This window comes from Ornithodoros turicata, chromosome 6 (assembly GCF_037126465.1).
Source record: "Ornithodoros turicata isolate Travis chromosome 6, ASM3712646v1, whole genome shotgun sequence".
Taxonomy (NCBI): domain Eukaryota; kingdom Metazoa; phylum Arthropoda; class Arachnida; order Ixodida; family Argasidae; genus Ornithodoros; species Ornithodoros turicata.
In genome coordinates this window covers 52,833,069-52,848,885 of record NC_088206.1, presented here as the reverse complement: position 1 = coordinate 52,848,885, position 15,817 = coordinate 52,833,069, and the positions used below count along the sequence as shown (strand labels likewise).

At 47.4% G+C, this 15,817-nt stretch overlaps 1 protein-coding gene across 8 annotated transcripts in view; it reads left to right on the top strand.

Annotated features, from left to right (window-relative positions):
* The window catches only part of LOC135396693 (calpain-A-like), a 96,266-nt gene that overhangs the window by 14,378 nt on the left and 66,071 nt on the right, over positions 1-15,817 (top strand). For 2 of the 8 annotated variants that reach the window (XM_064627814.1, XM_064627808.1), the window contains exon 1: positions 3,489-3,737. The exons of 3 other annotated variants lie outside the window; for them this stretch is intronic. In XM_064627814.1, coding sequence (XP_064483884.1) covers positions 3,648-3,737 — 90 coding nt within the window. In that variant the 5' untranslated portion in view covers positions 3,489-3,647. Of the gene's footprint in view, positions 1-3,488; positions 3,738-15,817 lie in introns of those variants that run through there. 3 more of the 8 variants (XM_064627813.1, XM_064627815.1, XM_064627817.1) reach the window with 2 other exon arrangements.

The following is a 15,817-nucleotide window of genomic DNA, read 5'->3' as shown; positions in this document are numbered from 1 at the left end:
CTAGTTGTATGTGAAGTTTCTACTGGCAGTACCGTGTCGACGAGGAAGCCCACGGCAAATTACGCCTGCTATTATGCAGCGTGTCGAATGCCGTCGGCAATTTTTCGTTCGCGGTAACCAGCGATGAACTGTCCTAAATTTTGCCTTGGCGGCGGCTGTTTACGCGTATGTTTAATGTGTCATCAAATATGGCGGTCTCGTTGCGGAAATAACTCGATGAGGATGTAAATATTGTAGGCTTCGGTACCGCGCCCTCCTGAAACTTGATGAAAGTGATATTCTGTACGGAGGGAGGGAACTTCCTCGTCACAGGTAGGGGGAACTTAAGTTAGAAGGATTGTTACATTGGTAGGGAGGGCGTCGAAATAAATCGTTTAAAAATGAAACATTCAAAAATCAATCATGTCAAAATCTGCTTTTCCTAATCCCAGTATTATAGTTTTCCCATTCCAAATATGGCTATATCTGATTTGCATCGTGGCAATCAGATATTGTCATATTTAGGTTTGGAATGTGTTTCGGGTCAGAGGAGGGTCAGAGCAATAGTGATGCCACTAGTAAATATATTCATAGCGCGATATAATCAAAATTCATGCTAATGAACATGCGAATCCTGTAAAGATATGCCTCGTAGAGGATATCAGACCCCGTCTGATCTCTATGCAGGGTTTTTTCACTTAAAGTGATAAGAAATTCTAACTGGCGTCGTACTCGACGGAGGATTGTGGGACTTTCGGCAATTACTTTCTGGAATCTCTTGCCGCAATTTAAGAAGGCTCTGGCCAATTTTTAATTGAGGGAAATTTTCTTTTTTTTTAAATTGAATTTTAAAAATTACCAAGCGAACCTCACTTTTGTTTATGAGAAATATGAAGTCCTCCACTGATAACCGCTTTAGCCCCGCCTGTTTGATTGTGGCAAAGAAGAGCCCACGGAAGATGCGGGGAGAGGAGGAAGTGTTCCTGCCTGTTTTACGTTTCGTTTCGTTCCCCTGCTTTAACATTGATGCTGGTGACAACCGTCTTATCACAAACAATGTCCCAAGCAGCACAATGTACTGAAAGCCCAGTGCAATAGGGGTGGACGGTATGTGTCCTATCAATGTTCTTTAGTTTCACGGGTCCGTTCAAGGCCCTTCCACCTACCCGTCCACCCCCATTGTACTCGACTTTCAGTACATTGTGCTGCTTGGGAAACAACCGTCTTATCACAAAGAAGGCAAAACAAATGAAGGCGGGGACACTGCCCCCTCTAGACGCACATTTCGCGCCCGCTTCTTTGGAAAAATCAAGCAGGCGGGGCTAAAACGTTATTTTCACAATTTTTTTCGACTATTTCTGTTGCGCTACTGTGCATAGTTTTTGCTGGGCCTGCAGTTATCGGCGGGGGATTTCATATTTATGTAAAAGAAAAAAGTAAGGTTCGCTGGGCAATTTTCAATGTTCAATTGAAAAAAAAAAAGAAAGTCCCGCAATTAAAAATTGTCCAAAGCCCTCCTCAATCGTGGCATATAAGTTTCCAGAAGGTAATTGCCGAAAGTCTCACAATCCTCATGCGAGTACGTGGCCAGTTTTTTTTTTATCACTTTAGGTGAAACACCTTGTATATGGTAGAGGGGTGATTCATCCTCTGCCTGCACGGCGTCCCCGTTTGGGAGATAACTGAAAGCGCATGAAGGAAGGAATATGCTTCTGTGATTGGTAAAAGGTTCACAGTGATGCATGTGCCGTAAAAAAAAAAACAAAAAAAAAACGAAAGACAGAGTCATTATTTTGGTTCGTCTGTTTTGAAAAGTTCTTATTTTGCGCAGGTCGTGATAAGTTGCGTGATTTTGATTTAGTCACACTAGACGCTTGGAAGGTATCAACACCATCACAAGGAAAAGGGGGTTGGGACCTTCCAGAGTCCTAAAAGGTCATTGTAACCGACAGCAAAATTTAATTTTTGTCGCTGAGTTCGACCTCGCAGGAATCGCTGCTGTAGGAAAATGACTAGGAGTCATGAAAACTATTACTGAAGTTTTCTTCTTTTTTTTTTCTGTTTTATGGAGAGCGCCAAAGGTACGCGTTTACAATGCATATAATTACTTGCAAACATGACTGACCTACGTTACCTGCGAAGTACAGTATCTAATCGCTAGAGTACAATAATTGAAGACTTAGGGGCAATAATGGTATACAAGTGACATGCAATCCCAATACAACTTGTACCAGCATTGCCAGTAAGTCTTCAATTACGAGCAGCATGTCCACCTTGAACCTGTATGATAACACTTGATCCAAATTCGACGATCACTCGTAAAAAATTCGAAACCTTTACAATACAAAAGTATAACATCACCGGCTGCAAAGCACTCAACCGACCGTGTCGAACCGGCGCTTTTCTCGTTCCTGTTTTCGTTTCAGTTCAAAGAAAACTGTTCAGTTCCGGAGTAAAAGAATACCGGTTTGAACCGGTTGAGTTTCACATGATATAAGAATAATTTACTGCAGCGAAAATAGCCCCGTTTATTCTCTCCAAGACGTCAAACACAGGAAGAAAATAAGGGCGAGGTTGCAAGGTCCCACCGAGAAAAACAACGAGCCAGTCTTGCGCTCTGGTACATCGCTCTGCGAGGTTCGTGCACAAGTAACTAAAATGTAGTTGACCTATGTAATAGCAAGTCGTCGAGTATTTCCGGAGAATTCGTCGTCCGGAGAAGTCGTCGAGTATTTCCGGACCTTTGATCTGGGAGAACGAATTTCGAAGCTTCCTACCTAAACAACGATGTACGCCATGTATTGTGCACTTGAGCTCTAGCGGTATGTGCTCTTGAGGTCCAAGTAGTTAAATTTTGGATATGAACCGAAAACAATATTTTTTCGATTTCACTTTCCCTCCGGAGCATTTTTTTATGGTTTTCGTTCCGCTACGCCTAGCCGAATGTAGTTTTTTTTTTTTTTTTCGGTTTTCGGTTCCGATTTTTGTTCAACTCCGAAACCCTGCTCTACATGCAGTTGAACTCTTCCTAATTGGACAGTGCACTGTTACCTGTCCTGATATGGCTGTCTATATACTATACGTTCCACACTCAAGCATTTCCAACTTTGAAGAAACATTGTTTCTACTTGACCTTCGACGAGTACCATTCGAAATCACATCGAACGTGCTTTTAATTAGCGCATATCACTTCTCCAGTCATGAACAATTATTCTTCACATAACGAGGGATACACCTCTGGTTTTACCAGCATCATGCGATTCGTAAGTGCTGTTTCGAACGTACTCACCGAAGCGCTATACGCAACAAGTGATCGAGAGGCGACGGCGTGGCTGGACGGCTTTCTCTTTGAATGTTATAGCATCTAAGAACCCGGCGTCGTAGTCTCGGGATCTGAGTCCCCAGGGCGCAGGCGTCACGACCCCGACCGCGAGTTGGCGCTACGGGCACGTGCGCGGCTGCACGCAAGACGGGCATTTCGCACTCGCCTTGGGGATGTTCGAGCCGTTCGAGGCATCGCCGCCACGCCTATTCTTAGGAGTGCTACCAGATAAGAGTGCTTCGGAAGTGTGGTGTGTTCGGGACTTGTTTGATGTGGTGCGGTCCGGTTGAGTTTCGGTTTTGATCTGCGCGTGTGCCTCATGTTGCGTTGAAAACAGCGCGTCAACATGGTGCGACATGAGTGGAACCCAGCATGGCCCAAGCCGTTGCGCCGTCAGTCGTGGAACCGAAATGACTTTGGATCGCAGATATTAAGAGTGAGTGTAATTACGTAATAAAACCGGTGGGCGGGCGTGAAAGTTACTCAGGTCGTTCGGTGCAGCTTGGTCCTTGATATCCTTGCGCCAGTAAACTTCGAACAGCTACCCAGGGTTTGATTTTTCGTTCCATCAATTGAAGTCCAACTGGGTGTACCTTTAGGAGCATTTAATTCGGAACTTTCATAAAAATTGTATATCTATTTGGTCTGAAAAGAAGAAAAGAAAGATTCCGATAGTCTTAACAACAACCCGCGCAATTTGCTTTAGAGGCAACTGAATTCACTTCCCCAGCAGTAGCACAACGTCTTTTTCTAACTCAACATCGACTCCTGCAGATGAACCCTTGGTTTAAACTACAGTTCTGTACTCCGAAGCACTAGCTTGTCATGGACGATCTTTAATTTCTCCTTTTATTTTACGTAAAAAAAAATAATACTCGTTGTGCCGCTCACACGCTGCTTTGGTACTAATAAATTGCGCTCTAATAAGTGGGAATACAAGTGTGGCACGAACTAAGATTTCGTGTTTGTAAGACGAATTTTGCTAAGAAGCATCACGCGTGTCGCTTAAATGTGGTCCTCCAAGTAGAACTTCTTGTACGGCACAGTGGAAACGGTCCCTGTCAAGTGTGTTATTTCGTCTCCAAATATGACTCGTACAATTAAATTGAGGCGTGGCGAATCGGCAGAGGCCGCGAAATTTGATACAGGCTTCAAGAATTTCCGCTAGTCGGTGTGAAAGTAGCGTAGTTTTCTTTCTTGCATTCGACCTGACTTGACCTGCCTGTTGCGCCGGTAAATATCGGGCTGCGAAATAATTTCCAGTCGCAATCTGAAACGTAATTAACCGAGTAAAAGGGGCTATACTATCGACGACTGAAATCAATATCGTATATATCGAGTTTTCTCCCATCCTCCTGCAGTTTATGACACGACACTGTCCTTCGGTGATAATTTATAAAGGAGCATCCGCTGTACCACCTCATCGAATACGTCCGGTGCCAGGGTAGCTGCTTTCGATGTACTAACGACAGCTTCGTGAATCGTGGCATGCTCGAAACGATTGCCGGTTGACTGTACGTGGACGCTTGTGCTGGACCTTAAAATAACTCCTATTGCAGTTTGTGGTAATTCTTTTCTCTGGCCAGTGTAGAAGCGACGGTTCGATTGAACATCTTGCCGTTTATCCAGCCTTTCGCTTTCTCGTGACGGTACAAGTGGGACGTCTTTCACGCTTGGCAGATTCTGCTCCTTCCTCGCATTAGGCACAGACTTCCTCCTCTGTCTGAGGCCCCGAAGGCTGCTCCGTATCGTCGTCACATGGGCGCCGCGATATTAATCGAATATCTTTCAAAATGTTCGCGCATTGATGACGGGCCGATTTTACGTCAGATCAGACAAGGAGATACCATCGACCTCTTGGACTGTTATTATTTTTTTGCATATTTCGAAGCTCATTGTATGATAACTGGCGAAACACTAATGATTTGGGGCAAATAGCATTTAATTGAGCTGCCATAGTTATCGAGTGATTTCAGATCAATTGCCCGTCATAAGCGGCAACGCTACAGTCTTGTAAGGAGCATAGATAGCAAGCTGGTCGCAGCCATCCAGGAGAATCTACGTAATGACAAGCTTATTCCATAACCTTGGGTTGACGATATGTATACGAGACCCCCCCCCCCCTTCTCTCTCTCTCTCCCTTCCGCGTGTGTGTCAACTGCTATTTCGAATACTTCACTTACACTGGGCAGTTATCTATGTGACCGTGCGCCACCGTGTCACACAGTAATAGTATTGGGTGTGATAAATGTGCAGGGCTCTACGACTCAGAGAAGAGTTTTGTTTTTGTTTTTTTTCTGTATTCGTGTGCTCTTTGACGTTCACCCCATTCGAGACATGGGAAGCCGATGATGGGTGGTGCCTGACTACGCTGGGAACAAATGACCAACGAATACCGTAATCAGAGATGCACGTATATGACTGCTGCATATAACGACTTCGTGTCTTTGTAACTGGCCCTGGTGTAAAGATGCATTCATTCACATAATCTTCCGCAACCCTTCTAGGAATACAGAGTACCATCCAAAATATTTTCAGTTTAAGACATCTGATGAAAGCATATGCGTCAATTTGCCGAACAGCACAAAATGTTTTGATGCATGCAGTTTTTCCCCCAGAGAAAAACGTATACACAAACACAGAGCCGCGCTCGTTCACTCTCGACTGGGGTGTAACAAGGAGGAGAGGAACGACCTGTGACGTTATAACGTTTGCGCGGTTAGTCAAAGTCAGAGCTTGTCTTTTTCTTTTTGTGGATGAGGGCTTTCTTCTTTTGTAGTCGGTAAACCTGTTCCCCTCGGAGGGAATTAGGAATTGAAAGGGTGACCGTGGGTATGGAAGATCTCATTGTCCCGCGAGAGTTTCCTTGTGGGCAATGCTTCTTCAGAGCCCTGAACAGCTGACTAGCCCACGATACCTTGAACCAATCAGCGAGCGGGGACGGTAGAGCGTCAGCGCAGGGTCACAGGCATGGTACTGCTCTCCACCACCGTTGCGCACAGTCGCTTTTTGCTGCGTACTTTAAATTCAATTTCTGCGATAATTATGACTCTGTGGGTGAATTACTTCTCATGGTGCATTTGACTGGCCTGCTTAAGTTTTATAAAAAGAAAATAGGGTGTTAAAAATGACTTCTGTGATACTTTAAACACCAAGCCAATGATGATGACGGTGCCCAGAAGAAGAACAGAGAACAGAAATATCGGCGGCTCCCGTCCTGAGGCACTTCCCTTACCGGTTCACTGGATTTTCCACCCTTCTACCTCAAAGGACTCTATAGTCTACTAAAAGAAACCCTCAGTGCAGGGGGGACGACAAGGAACGACACAGACGAAGCACTTTTTGTATCGCACTTTTTTTTAGTATGCTTAACCAAACAGGCCAGTTTTTAACCTTGTTTAACTGTATAGTCTACATAGTTTTTAGATGTTTTTAGCGGTGCGAGCATCGGGCTGGATACTGCTGGGTAATGAACCCTTTTTACCTATTAGTAGAATTACGAGCTTTCTATGGATGTTGGTTATATAACTGCCTCGTAATTTTAGAAGTTCTTATTGTCACGGAAATGTGGTCGGGTTCGTCACCAACTCCGAGGGGGTGGCCTAGTAGGGACAGACCAGTCCACTCTTAGTTTAAGTTTCCCGGGCAGTGACGCCACATCGTGCAGGTAATTTGGACCTCGGCGAGAAGGAAATGGGGAGGCTAGCAAAAAGTAGACACTTGCAACATTTTACTGAGAAATACAACAAATGCTAACAACGATATCAGTGCAATAGTACTGGTGTGGTACATATCTGTCGGACTCCTGCGAAGGCGGGTGCTGGGTGCGTCTAGTGGAATGCTCGACGATGATGGGTCACGACACTCTTGCGCTGGTGGTTTCTTGGTGTCGGGAAAGTCCACAGCCGCACACGACTCCCTTGCGATGTTCTCACTCAGTCCATCGCATCGCAGAGTTCTCACACACAAAGTCCGGAGTCGGCACCACGGCCTCAGCCGTCCTCACTTCGCGGCCACACCTTGCCAACTGCCCTCTTAATCCCACTACGCTCCCAGAGGTTTTTTTCTCTTCTTTCTCCCTCTTTGTTTTTGACACTTGTTTTATGTGTGGCGCCTTAGCGTCTACAGGCCTCTTATTATGTTCCTCGGGGGAGGAAGACATAGTGCGCGAACATAAGTTTCCCGTTACACACCTCGGGAAGATATACGATACACACAGGCCCAACGTGCTTTTCCCTTAAACAATCCCACGGTCGGCCGAAGTCAGTCTGAGTTAATGGTTCCAACGACCGCGAGCCCAAGACTCCGGATCACTTGTACGATGACCTCTATAAACAGTCCCCCCACACACATACATTTTTCGTCAAACACTTCGGGGGAGCCAGACCACGGTCTGTTGCCCTATTTTTGGAGTGAGATGGCAGACGATCATGACAACTTCCCCCCATTTCAGAAAACGTTATGTTGAACGTTTACCATTACTTCCTTGATCGACTGACATCTGTCCTTCACTTATCGTAAGGCCCGATATGACTCACATGATCCCCCCAATGTGGTACAACTGTTGAACAAAAACATGATACAGTGAACATATGTTGCCTTGGGTATAAGTACAGGCCTCGTACAATGCTACAATGCAGAACAGTATCTTCACACACATCTTATAAGTGCTTACGGAGCCCATAAAAAAATCAGTCATCAAACACAAACATAGGATAACAATTCTGATTATGCCCGCATTCAGGTCGGATACAATGTAGTTGACATACAATGTCGTTCCTACAGATATATGATGCTCAGTTCCGAATCGCGTTCACAACAGTGTTATATTACCTCAACTCTACTGAGGTAGTCTGCGCCAACGTTCTCACTACCCCTGATATATTCAACTCGGAACTCGTACTCTTGAAGTAACAAACTCCACCTGAGTATGCGGCTGTTCAAGTGCTTTGATCGATTGATGTATCTGAGTGGTTCATGGTCTGATTGCACCGTGAACTGTGTCCCGTACAAATAGATATGAAATCTCTGTATCCCCCAAACGAGCGCGAGACCTTCACGCTCTATAGCTGAATACGCTGCCTCTCGGGGAAGAAGTTTTCGGCTGGCGTAGGCAACGGGGTGGTAGACACCTTCGCGTTCTTGAAGTAATATGGCCCCTAGGCTCACCTCAGAAGCGTCAGTTCTCAGAGTGAACGGCCGGCTGAAGTCCGGCAGCCGTAGAATAGGTGGCTCTGCCAACATTCGCTTTAGTTCCCGAAATGCCGTTTCATGCTCTGCGGTCCAGACCACCTGATTACTTTTCTGCTTCTTGGTCAGTTCCGTAAGCGGCGCCGTTATGGCGGCGTAGTTTGGGATGAATTCCCGATAATAGCCGGTGAGGCCGAGGAACGATCGCACTTGTGTTTTCGTTTTGGGCCGGGGAGCATCTCGGATCCTCTCAAGTGTTTCTGGCATCGCAGACAAGGTGCCCCGACCCAAATTATGCCCAAGAAAATTTATCTCTGCGAACCCGATTTGGCTCTTTGCTGGTCTCACTGTCAATCCCGCCGTAGCGACACGTGTCAGCACCTCTCTCAACAATTCCAAGTGCTCCTCCCATGTGTCTGTCGCCAGCAGAATATCATCGAAGTAGTGATGGACGCCGCTCATCCCGTGAAACAGCCTCTGCATCAGACGAGAAAACACTGCTGGGGCTGTTTTAATACCAAAGGGCATAAACTTGAACTGAAAGTGCCCTGCAGACGTTGAAAAAGCCGTCTTCTCTTTCGATGTTTCCGTCAATGGTATCTGCCAGTATCCCTTGACGCAGTCAAATTTCGAAAAATAACGTCTTTGCCCCACCCTTGCAAACACGATATCTGCCCGCGGGATGGGTTCCGAATCCGGCACGAGCACGTCGTTCAGGCGTCGAAAGTCGACGCACAGTCGGTTCGTTCCATCCGATTTCTTTACGATGACAACCGGCGAGTTGTATGCAGACACAGATCGTTCTATTATTCCCAACTGGAGCATTTTATTTACCTCATCGTCAACTATCTCTCTGGTTGCAAATGGCAGCGGGTACTGCTTTATGTTCACCGGGAGGTTCGTAGTTGTCTTCAAATCACATTCTACAAATGATGTCTTGCCCGGAATGTCAGTTAAGCAGAATGCGAACTCCCGTAAAATGTCATCTGCCTGCCCTTTCTGTTCCGCGGATAAGTCTCCACAACACGTGACGTCTTTATAGCTTTCCTTTGTTTCCAGGCTGGGCACGGGTAGATCAGTCTCATCGCCCGGATCTTGTAACGTTGCCATCCCACAAACCCATGTAGCTGATGCTTCTTCTGCCGCCTCTTTCCGTTCCTCATACCGTTTTAGCATGTTGATGTGGAAAATCTTCCTCTTTGAACCTAGATCAACCTCATAGTCTAAGTTGCTCTTTTTGCTTGTGACTGGAAATGGGCCTTTCCAGTGCATGACAAGCTTGTTGTTACTTGTGGGCAGCAATATAAGAACCTTGTCATTCACCTCCAGCTTGCGCTCTTTCGCCCTGCGGTTGTAGTACCTTTCGTACCTTTCTCTCGATTGAGCCAATGCTTCGTGTGCCACCTTGCACGTATCTTCCAATCGATTCCGAAGATCCAGCACATACTGGTACGTTGTTTTAGTCTCAGCGTCCAAATCGGCGTTGGTCCAAATGTCTTTCAACAAGGAAAGGGGGCCCCGAACATGCCTCCCGTATAAAAGCTCAAAGGGTGAAAAACCCAAGCTTGTCTGAGGTACTTCCCTGTAGGCAAAAAGCAACGCTGCTACGTAGCGATCCCAGTCTTTGGGCCTTTCTGCACACATGCGCCTAAGCATCTGCTTAAACGTTCCGTTGAACTTTTCCACGAGGCCATTTGCGATTGGGTGGTACGGGGTTGTAGTTAAATGTTTCACGATAATAGGCGGTCGACTTCCCGCATCATCTCCGATGTGAAATTGGATCCCCTGTCGCTTAGAACTTCCCTGGGGACACCAACACGAGAGAACATCTCCACAAGGGCCTCGGCTACCCTCTCCGACTCTATGCTTGGCAATGCCACAGCGTCCGGGTATCTAGTGGCATAGTCTACCAAAGTGAGCAGATACCGATTCCCGCGATGAGAAGGGGGTGAGATTGGACCGACGATATCCACGGCGACTCTCTGGAATGGTGTGTCAATGATTGGGACACGACCCAAGGGGGCTTTCGTAACCTTTCCTTTCGGAGTCGTCTTCTGGCAAACGTCGCAGGATTTCACATATCGCTGTATGTCCTCCTGCATTCTCGGCCAGTAAAATTCTTGCGTGACACGATCAGTGGTTTTCTTTATTCCTTGGTGCCCTGACATCATACCGTCATGCGCTGCGCGCATAGCGTCTTGCCTCCGCCCCGTAGGTAGCACGAGCTGCTCAAGACAGCGCCCCGATGGCAGTGTAAATCTCCGGAAAAGTAACTCATTCTTCATGAAGAACTCCTGACTCCCTTTCGACCGCTTGCACTGGATAACCTTGCCGCGTTTGTTGAAACACGCCCTTAGACTGGAATCCTCTGTCTGTTCCTTGGCGAGGTCTGTTCCGGTACTGTGAACGGATGCGGGGACCTTCAAAGCCTTAAGCTTGGACTCCTTCCTTGCCTGGGCCCTCGTTTGCACAGCGGCACTTTTATCTGGGTTGCAACTCGGCTTGCTGTGCTGCTCTTGGACTTCTTCGTCCTGGGCGCTAACTGGTGTTTGCACCGAAATCTCGCTCTCAGTTCGCCAGTCCGGGTTCGGATCAGCAACGTCTCGTACCCCGGCAATGTTTCCAAGGACCAAATCATAAAGGGGGTCATCCATACACTTGACCATCACTTCTCCCTCGTAATATGGCGTGCTTACTGTCACCCTGGCCTCGGGCAGGTATCTGATGGTGCAGTCTACCAGGTAGACAGCGCTTCGCTTTCCTGTAAAACTACCCTCCGGCACCAAGGATTTTCTAACCACTACGGTATTACTTCCCGTGTCCCGAAGAACCTTTACGTGCTGGCCCTCGACTTCTCCCGGTACAACTGGCAGTCCGTTCCCCTGAAACATTGTAGCCCTGGATGACAACGCGTTCACCACCGGCACTTGAGTGCCATCCTTTAATTCCACGTAGGGAGCGTTTCCTGGCACCGCTTGTTCTTCCGTCACGAAGCAGGAGCTCTGGCTGCTTGCGGTCGGCTGGTTGGAACAGTCGTTAGCACGATGTCCATTCTTCCCGCACTTCCAGCAGGACGTGCTCCGTTGGTTTCTGGAGAAATTACTTCGGCAGTCAGCCGCACGATGTCCAATCTTATTGCATAAGAAACACTTTACGGGGGGTCTGGAGTTCCCCTTGCTACCCGTAAGGTTATCTGCATTGGCCCTGCCTTGGGTCTCAGGTCGCTTTGGATCTGACGTTACCTGTCTCCCCAGTCTCGTTTGACGTTGTGCTTGCTGGAAATGGTCGGCGAGCTCCAACATCTCAGCTGTAGTCTTTGACTTTCTCTCCTTCAGATAAAGCGCCAAATCCTGCCTACAGTCCTTCAAAAACTGTTCAGAGAGCATCAAGTCTCGCAGGTCGCCGTACTCCTTCTTAATGCTTGCCAGTTCTATCCATCGGTCAAAATAGTTTCCAAGACGCGAGTAATACTGCGATGCCGTTTCTCCGTCGGCCGGCTTGCTGTTCCGGAGCCTATCTCGAAAACCATCAGCGGTAAAACGGAATCGCTGCAACAAAGCCGTCTTGACCTTTTCGTACACCACTGAATCTGCTGGCGTTAGCCGACTAAATACGCTCAGTGCCTCACCGGTGAGACACATACTTAGCGCAACGGCCCACTGATCCTCGGGCCATTTTTGTCCCGCTGCGATTCTTTCAAAGCGGAGAATGTACGCGTCAAGCTCGTCCTTCTTTTCATCAAAGGGCGCGAGCAGCTTGTTAGGACTCAGGTTCCACATTATTCCACTTTGACTGGTTGCATTACTCTCAGACACGACAGCGCTCCCATTTTGACCTTGCTCTTGAAGTCGGAGTTTCATCTCCAAAATCTTCACTTCCATGGCGGCTGCTTCCCTAGCTCGCTCTCTTTCGGTAGCCCTTGCTTCCCGTTCACGCTTTCTTTCTTCATCTACCCACGCCCGGAGCTCTTCTCCTTCCAGACCGAACTCTCTTCCCAAGACTGTGAGTTTTTCTATCTCCATGTTTTCGTGTTACTGGCCTTCTTCTTGGCCCTCAATCACGACACTTAACAACGCTTCTCTTTCTCTCACACACTATACGACCTAGACGGCCTGCTACCTCTACTGTAGCCCTTGCACCTCTTCCGGCGCAGCTCACGAATGACTCGCCGCACGAGTTCCGTATTCTCCCAACTCAACCCTGAGTTATTCGGGTGCCCTTCCGGTACACTATCGTCACAGCTAGAACTCTCCCAGACCAAGTTGCGCGACACTGCTCGACACTGCTCAAACTCTATGCAACACAATGCTCGACAGTTTCCCAAATGGGTTCCAGCTCGCACACAATCTCTCAGCAAAAGTCAACTTCGCTAGCTCCGCCTCCCACAATGACCGAGGTCCTGTCGCGGACGCCAGATTTGTCACGGAAATGTGGTCGGGTTCGTCACCAACTCCGAGGGGGTGGCCTAGTAGGGACAGACCAGTCCACTCTTAGTTTAAGTTTCCCGGGCAGTGACGCCACATCGTGCAGGTAATTTGGACCTCGGCGAGAAGGAAATGGGGAGGCTAGCAAAAAGTAGACACTTGCAACATTTTACTGAGAAATACAACAAATGCTAACAACGATATCAGTGCAACAGTACTGGTGTGGTACATATCTGTCGGACTCCTGCGAAGGCGGGTGCTGGGTGCGTCTAGTGGAATGCTCGACGATGATGGGTCACGACACTCTTGCGCTGGTGGTTTCTTGGTGTCGGGAAAGTCCACAGCCGCACACGACTCCCTTGCGATGTTCTCACTCAGTCCATCGCATCGCAGAGTTCTCACACACAAAGTCCGGAGTCGGCACCACGGCCTCAGCCGTCCTCACTTCGCGGCCACACCTTGCCAACTGCCCTCTTAATCCCACTACGCTCCCAGAGGTTTTTTTCTCTTCTTTCTCCCTCTTTGTTTTTGACACTTGTTTTATGTGTGGCGCCTTAGCGTCTACAGGCCTCTTATTATGTTCCTCGGGGGAGGAAGACATAGTGCGCGAACATAAGTTTCCCGTTACACACCTCGGGAAGATATACGATACACACAGGCCCAACGTGCTTTTCCCTTAAACAATCCCACGGTCGGCCGAAGTCAGTCTGAGTTAATGGTTCCAACGACCGCGAGCCCAAGACTCCGGATCACTTGTACGATGACCTCTATAAACAGTCCCCCCACACACATACATTTTTCGTCAAACACTTCGGGGGAGCCAGACCACGGTCTGTTGCCCTATTTTTGGAGTGAGATGGCAGACGATCATGACACTTATGCATCTGTCTTTATTGCTGGAATGTGGGAGTCGTACGTACTCTGTCTCGATATGTGTAGCATGTTATCTCTCTCTCTATCCCTACAATTCCTTCCTGATCTAAATGGGCAGAGTGCATCTCGGCGCATGCATCCGCATACATCTTTCTGCTCAACATCGGAAGAAAGCAAGCTTAGAAAAGAACATTTTTTTTCCTTACAAACAAACAAACAAACATTTTCCCCTTACAAAGAAACCAACATCGAACAGAAATTGCGCGCTACTTATTTTGTTTGCTAGCTCTACCATTATCATCTTCCCTCTTTTTCCTTTCAAAATTCTCGACAATGGGGAAAGTTCGCTGTACGACTCATTCGGCTTACTGACAATGTTGGAGACTTCGTTCTCGCATCACTGTCAACTTACCATAGGCGAGACAAATCGAATCCGTCTAGACTTGTGGCGTACTGCACCAAGTATTTTCTTTCTCATAGCTTCATGGCTGCGCCTTCGTTCTCAACCAGCATTGCGAGGCGTAGTGGATCTTCGCACAATATGCGTAGTGGTGCGTTCCCCTTATGTCATCTAGTGTACCGTAATTTCACGCGTATAAGCGGCACCGCAGATAAACCGCGGGACCCGTTTCTAGGAACGTCTTGAAAATTTTCGGGCAGATAAGCCGAGGGCAATACGACGCGACTGATTTGGGTGACAAAGGAGACCATATAGAGAAGCCCTGTGGTCCATACTTCGGGATCGGCATGGTGTACAACAAAGGAGGTAATTTCTATAGTGTTCTACCAACATCGGATTGTGCCCTTGTTGCGTGTTTTTCATGGATTGACGGGTCAGTGGCCTACCAGAACACATGAATTACTGTCACCACTTTCGTTAAAGCTGCTTGGGGGAAGTCACCAGGATAGTCAGTCTACTCGAACATGGACGCGCCTCTTTTACACATTGTTTGTGTATTGGCAGAGGGGTGCCTGTTCCACTTTCCTTAAAACCGGCATACCAGGAAAATACCAGGGAAAAATTGTCATCAGATAAGCCGCACGGGTAGATAAGCCGCAGAGCGCCCGCGAGAAAAAAAATCGCGTATAGGCCGCGGCTAATACGTGTGAAATTACGGTATTTCAGCCTTGTTTGATGCTTTAAACTTTGAGATAAAGATGACTGCCTGCTAAGCCTTTTCTAGGTCGTAATGCGATGATGTTCGTATAGAACCCCAGGCTTTTCCGTGCGACGGGAGCGAGAACTCACGAGTAGCGCTAAACGGCGATAGATCGCGCCACGGGTACCGCACCGGAGCGGCCTGTGCGCGGCGCAGCAGGGCGCGGAGCGTGGTCGCGCGATGCCTCGAATCACTGGTTCAGGAAATGCACGGCGGAGTATTGTAGTTGGTGAATGATCTAAAAGTGCCCACCACCCGGAATGGCGCAACGATCGACTGTGTCTTCGCTCGTGGAATCAGTACGTTGAAGTGCAGAGATTGTGTAGCTTAATTCAGTGCCAATAAGCCTGTAATATGTACATGTCGAAGATGTGCGGAGAGTGAAGAAAGGACACATCATTTGAAGGGGAATACAAAATTTATTCAACGAAATTACAAATATGTGAGCGTGTAATATGTTGTTGTGAAACGTAATGATAGTCTGGTATTCTCTCTGTCATTGCAGCGCAATGACATAACTCAATGCGATTCTGCTGCCAAATATCAGCAGTATCTATAAACAGTCGTGTGGAATTTTATATTACCTGCGTAATTTCTCAGCAGTTCAGCGAATCAGCAGCAGTGGTGTCGCATTAGCACAAGGCCAACCAGTTTTTTTAAAAGGAGCATGGAAAGGGCTAAAAAATGCCAAGAGGAGTATATATTAGCAAGTCTTTTTTGTGATTTGTTGTTTGTCATTTGTCAGTAAACTCTGGTTGAAAGTATGCGCTCTGGGTGTATCGTTCTGTCGTCGTTCCATTGCTAGTTGCGCTTCCCGAAGTAAGGATCTGTACCAACGCGCCCAAAGTAGAGTGTTAACTGATGTGTAA